Source organism: Phocoena phocoena, chromosome 1 (assembly GCF_963924675.1).
Source record: "Phocoena phocoena chromosome 1, mPhoPho1.1, whole genome shotgun sequence".
In the NCBI taxonomy this organism is placed as follows: Eukaryota; Metazoa; Chordata; class Mammalia; order Artiodactyla; family Phocoenidae; genus Phocoena; species Phocoena phocoena.
The window spans coordinates 118,560,296-118,566,295 of NC_089219.1; the positions used below are offsets into that span (position 1 = coordinate 118,560,296).

The 6,000-nt window shown below is 37.5% G+C and overlaps 1 protein-coding gene across 5 annotated transcripts in view; it reads left to right on the forward strand.

Moving 5' to 3' along the window:
* The window catches only part of UAP1 (UDP-N-acetylglucosamine pyrophosphorylase 1), a 39,344-nt gene extending 36,320 nt beyond the window's left edge, over positions 1-3,024 (forward strand). For 3 of the 5 annotated variants that reach the window (XM_065875228.1, XM_065875222.1, XM_065875235.1), the window contains 2 exons: positions 1,614-1,680; positions 2,436-2,528. In XM_065875228.1, the coding sequence (XP_065731300.1) occupies positions 1,614-1,680; positions 2,436-2,528 (160 nt within the window). Of the gene's footprint in view, positions 1-1,613; positions 1,681-2,435 lie in introns of all 5 variants that reach the window. The other 2 variants (XM_065875205.1, XM_065875214.1) reach the window with 1 other exon arrangement.
* The last annotated feature ends 2,976 nt before the right edge of the window (positions 3,025-6,000 follow it).

Genomic DNA, 6,000 nt, shown 5'->3' on the forward strand with positions numbered 1-6,000 from the left:
ACCAGATCTCTTGAGCTCTTTTGATAGAATCTGATACATATCTGCATCTCTGGCTGGAGAGATATGTGCTCCATCTTTTAGTTCATCTTTTACCTGAATTAGTCTGCCATCCATCTACCCTCATAGTTCGTTTATTCATTCAGCCAGCAAGCGTTTGTAGGCCTGCACACAGACCTTCAGGTACTGTTAGTATCCCAGGTGCTGAAGTAGCTTACACAAGAGAAATAAGTCATTTCTTACAGCCTACTGGGAGATTCAAGATGCACATACATAAAAGTTAAGTAACATCATCAGGCAGTATGTGTTAAATGTGTGGTGTAAATAATAATTACCCTAAGAGGCAGTGACTTATCACATGTCTAATAAATTTATTTATTTTTTTTATAAATAACTGAATGAGAGCAATCACTGTGAAATGCATTGGTCAAAGGAAGGTTGGGGCTTGAGTTATGTCTTGGAGGGTGGGTATGATTTGGATAGTTAAAGGGACCATAGCTGAGAATGACTTGGAATAATCTAAAGTGCATGTGTCTGGGCTGGTTTGAGTGGGAAGTAGCAGGACAAGTGAGTTGGAGGAGGGTATAGAGTGCCTTGAAGGCTCACTAAATGGTTCTGTTGACAGAAAGATTGGGTGTGGCTAACCTCAGAAGCCCTCTGATTTTATTGACTCCACCAAAGTTAGTGAAGTTAGTGACTTTAAGCATATTAAAAGCACTGTTTATTGACTTTTGTGTTACGTAATTTAGAAACTCAGGATCGCAGGTGGCTGTAAATGTTAGAACGTGATCTAGAGGAAGCAAGTGGTGACTTTGGCCTTGCCTTCACTTGGGTGCATTCTGCCTTAGCTCTTAAAAAAGGGACCTTGGTGAAAGTAACCGAGAAACACCTTGAAACATTGAATAAATCAGCTCAGCTAATCTAGGAGATTTGGGCTGTACTGGGAAGTAATTTAACTGACCGTTTAGTCCAATGGAATTTTTGGTAATGAAGGAAATGTTCTGTATCTGTGCTATCCAATTTGGTAGTCATTAGCCATTTATGGCTACAGAACACTTGAAGTGTGGTTATTATGACTGAGGGACTGAATTTTAAATTTTTAATTAATTTTTAAAATTTTAATTAATCTGAGTTTAAATAACCATATGTGGCTTGTGGCCACTGTCTTGGACAGTGCAGCTTTAGAATGTTGGTCAACATTAGTACGTAACATGCAAGGCTGTGGCAGGGGTTAAAATCAAATACGAAGGATTCAAAATGCCTCGCAGTGAGCCTGGAACACAGTGCGTACTCAGTAACTAGTCCCTTGTCTATGAACTTAAAATTTGGAAATGATAAAAAATGATATGTACATTAGGTGGTAAGTGTGTCAATGTTGGCGAAGTACTTTGAAGAGCTACTGGTGATTACCCCAGATAGTGTCTTTTGGACCATGATGATTTCATGTTAACTTACTACTCAGGGAATTAAGTGATCATGAAGGTAGGACCTGCTCTGTTTGTTTAGGAGAATTTTGTTATCTGCAGGTTTCTCAGAGGGAAATTATGGTTTCTATCTTCACTCTGGCAAGTAACATGGGAAGCAGAATCTTTACCATGTCTGATTTTTTTTCTTAGCTTGAAGGATGCCAATGATGTACCAATACAATGTGAAATCTCTCCTCTTATCTCCTATGCTGGAGAAGTAAGTTTGCTTTTTGCTTTTTTCCCTATTCTTTTAGAAGTAGGATTGTGATATTGTTTTATGTTGAAGTAGAGTTGTCCTTAGAGAAGACACATCATTTTCCAGTGGCCCTGCCCTGAGGAGCTTGTCCTGGGAATGAGAAACCTTCTCTTCGAGAGTTCCTGTTATGGCTTTGCATCTATCCATTAGTTGCCATGAACAGAATGTTTAATGTTTACTTCATTTCACCTACACATTGAAATGCAATGGGCTTTTAAAAAATAATCCTTGTTTTTTAGGTAAATCGTCTGTCATTTTTTAGTGTGATGTAATTTTTCCTTTCAGTGGGTCTGTTTTGTTCATATGCTTAATACTTTCACCTTTAAGACTGGGGGATGTAGGGACCCCTTTATTCTAATACGTAATATTTTTTTCTGGAGATCCTTGTCAGATTGTTCACTTCTAGCATCAGAAACAGCCACCTTGCTTAGAATGTTAACTCTACTAAGTGATGATTATAAGGAAGAATGATTATCATCTTATTAACTTTAAAACTTTTATTATAATCAGAATAACTTTCCCTCTTTTTGTTGTTTGTTTTATGATTCCATAAATAGGTCATTAAGCCCAGTTTAAAAAGTATACTAAGTAGATTTTTTATTGACTTGTAAATTCTGTATCTCAACCCAAGTCATTATTATAGCCATTAAGTCCAGCATTACATGACTAGTGTCCACCAATTTTCTAACTGTGTTTCATTTCAACCCTTCTTGTAGGGACTAGAAAGTTATGTGGCAGATAAAGAATTCCACGCACCTTTAATCATTGATGAGAATGGAGTCCATGAGCTGGTGAAGAATGGTATATGAGCCAGATACCAAGTTCCACCACAATAAGAATAGCTTTTATTTTTGATAGACCGACTGTGAACCTACAGGACCTCTCCTGGAATACTCAGTTTTCAATATCCACAGGCTTTCATTTTAATTGTTGAACTCTCGTAACTACTACATATTCCCCAAGATCCAGATGACTGAACTTCAGAAAGTGTTTTTATGATTCTCAACTGATTGAAGGTCTTATTTATATTTTTCAATTGTATCCTTTTTTTTCCAAGCTAAGGAACACATTGGCCATCTAGGAAATTTTCTACAGCTTACATGTAGTCAGGGTGTTCATCAACATCACTTTACTTGGAGCTGGCAGCGTTTGTTTTTGAAGCTGTACATAGTAATAATATGTCGTTGTACATGTTGAAAGGTTTCTATGGTACTAAAAGTTTGTTTTATTTTATCAAAAATTAAATTTTTTTAAGAAAATGATTGGACAATAAATTGAACTTTTCTTCTTGTCTCTGGAGTGTCATTTGTAACCTTGTACCCAATTTTCCTTTGGGAAAATGTGAATCTTTGGAGAAACTTTGAGATAATGCAAAAAATCAAATTGATACCTCTGTGACTGCAATCTTCTAGTTTTTTTTTTATGAATATCTAATTTTGAACTTTATCCTCCTATCACTTTATAATAGTGGCCCTCAACCAGAGATGGTTTTGCCTTCCTCCAAGGGACGTTTGGCAATGTCTAGAGACATTTTTTTTTTTTTTTTTTTTTTTGCGGTATGCGAGCCTCTCACTGTTGTGGCCTCTCCCGTTGTGGAGCACAGGCTCCGGATGCGCAGACTCAGCGGCCATGACTCACGGGCCCAGCCGCCCCGTGGCACGTGGAATCTTCCCGGACCGGGGCACGAACCCACGCCCCCTGCATCGGCAGGTGAACTCTCAACCACTGCGCCACCAGGGAAGCCCTAGAGACATTTTTTGTTGTCATAACTGAGAGGGTGGGATAGTAGAACTGGCATCTAATGAATAGAGACCAGGAATATTGCTACCCATCCTGCAATGCACAGGACAACCACCTATAAACAAGAATTATCTGACCCATACTGTAAAGGTTGAAAAACCTTGTATATCATTGGCTATCCTCTTTTGCCCGAATATTTGGTGGCACTTGGGATTTCAAAAGAATATAATTCCTACATTTCCCCAGGTGAGTTAATCACTACTATTCCAGTTTTGTTCTGCTGTTTTCAGCTAGAGGATTAAAAAGACAAAGTGGTTTTTGGACTTCCCTGGTGGTCCGGTGGCTAAGACTCCACGCTCCCAGTGCAGCGGGCCCGGGTTCAATCCCTGATCAGGGAACTAGATCCCACACGCGTGCTGCAAATAAGTGTACTCATGCCGCAACTAAAAGAGTCCACGTGCCACAACTAAAGATCCGTATGCTGCAGCTAAGATTCAGTGCAGCCAAACAAATAAATAAATATTTTTTTTAAAAAGATGCCATATTTAAAAAAAAAAATGACAAAGGTGGTTCTTTAAATATGGGCCATAGATCATTGGTTGTTAGTAAGGATTCTCTATGTCTAACATGTAGTTTGCATAAAAATGTTGAGTTTTATAAATGCATTTTATATAGCCTTTAAGTACTGACCAAAAGCATAAAAATTGACATCTGGATAAATGAAAAATTCTAAAAATTATGTCTAAAGGAGACATTAGTAAATTTTATTTTCCATTGATAAGTTGTCACATGATAGAATATCATGGGTGGGTCTTTTGTTCTTTATAAGTACAAAGTTTAAGGATCACTTTTTTTTTTGAAGACTATGATATTTATATCTAGTTAAAATTTTTGTGTGTGTGTGCTAAGGCTTAAATATTGTGTCTAGCATATTTTCTGTTTTATTTCAATAACAGCCCAATTTTGCTATTGTTATCTGTTCCATTTCTCAAAAGGGTGTGAGGTTTGAGTTCTTCATCAGAACAATCTCCAAAATGGATTGTGAGTACAGAACTGCCGAGTCTTTAGCATCTGAATGGTATGCTTCATTTCCTTTTTTCTGAACTTTCATCTGCTATTTCCTGTCTCCCCATCTTTAAGATCATACTAGTAGTGCCAGGGAAGGGGAGCACTGGCAGTATGGGGTTGTGGTAGTGGTTTTATAGGGGAAGAATGGCTGGGGAACACTGGGTATATTGAGGGCAAAGAGTTGGAGAGCCTCTGAGCCATGAAATTATAAGGTGATAGCATTATGTACCTTCATGAGTCCTTGTCAAATTATTGTTCTAATTCAGCAAATATAGAATTGGGAAAATGTTTATCAAAATATGAATTAGAATCACTTGGCAACAGCATGGTAGAATTTATGTTAGAGTTGTTAATCACTGAGTTTGGTCAAAATCACCCTTGCTATGTGTTAATAACTTTGCCGATAGCCACAAATGAACGTATAAACCCAATAGAGTGTGATATTTGAATATTTCTTTTTCCTCAGTTTCTCTCTTGCTTCTCAAAATTGATCCAGTTTTGATGTCTAAAAAGGAATTATTAGTGTTATCTATAGGATGGTGAACAAAAAGAATTCCATTTTCAATTTCTAGTCCTTCTATTCCTAGAAGTTCGGGCTGTCACTGGTAATATGTAATTTCATTTCTAACTCTATCTCTCTCCAGCATTTCCTCTTGATGATTCATCATGGTACAGTAAGATCTCAGTTATCCAGGTAGAAAAGAGGCAAGGAAAAATCATGCATAACCCAGGAGAGTGACTAAAACACAAGTCATTCAGTTGGCTTAGAAATCTGTTCTTTCTCTGGCTGAGACTGTTGCTTTTGCAATTCATGATCCTCTTTGGAGCCCCGATTTAGGAAAAGCATGTTGGGAAGTGATGAATGAATGAGTCAGCCAATAAAGGTTGAGTTCCTATCACATGTCCAGCACTACTAAGGGATAAAAAGTGTAACATAGGGTCCTCTCCTTACAAAGCTTGCATTCTGCTTAAAGAGATAAAAGTAACCCACTTAACACATTGGGAAGATAATCTAGTACTAAAATGTAAGGAATGAAAAGTTCAGTAACAGTTAAAGGTCATCGTTATGACCTGGAGTTTGGTGTGGCAGAACTCAACAAAGAACCTCCTCATTTCCCTTCTCAAATTGGGGTCAGAAGTTTATGTTCTAACAAGAAAATGTATGTCAATAATTCTAACATGTATAATGAAAAGTCAGTGAGGCTTTTAGTAATCAGAACGCTGTTTTGCCCCTAGTAAGCACTCAATGTTTACTCTGACTTATTGACTTTATTTGCCTTAAAATGCAAACGTATATTGTGATTCAGAAATGGATTTTTAAAGGCAGATTATTATTCTGGGAAGAAGGAGTCACGTACCTGTGTGAAGTTGCCAGGTTATGCCCAAGTTATGGGTTAATAAAATCTGTAACAGTGATTTTCTAAGTGTGGTCTCCTGATCAGGAACATCAGTATCACCTGGAAACTTGTTAGA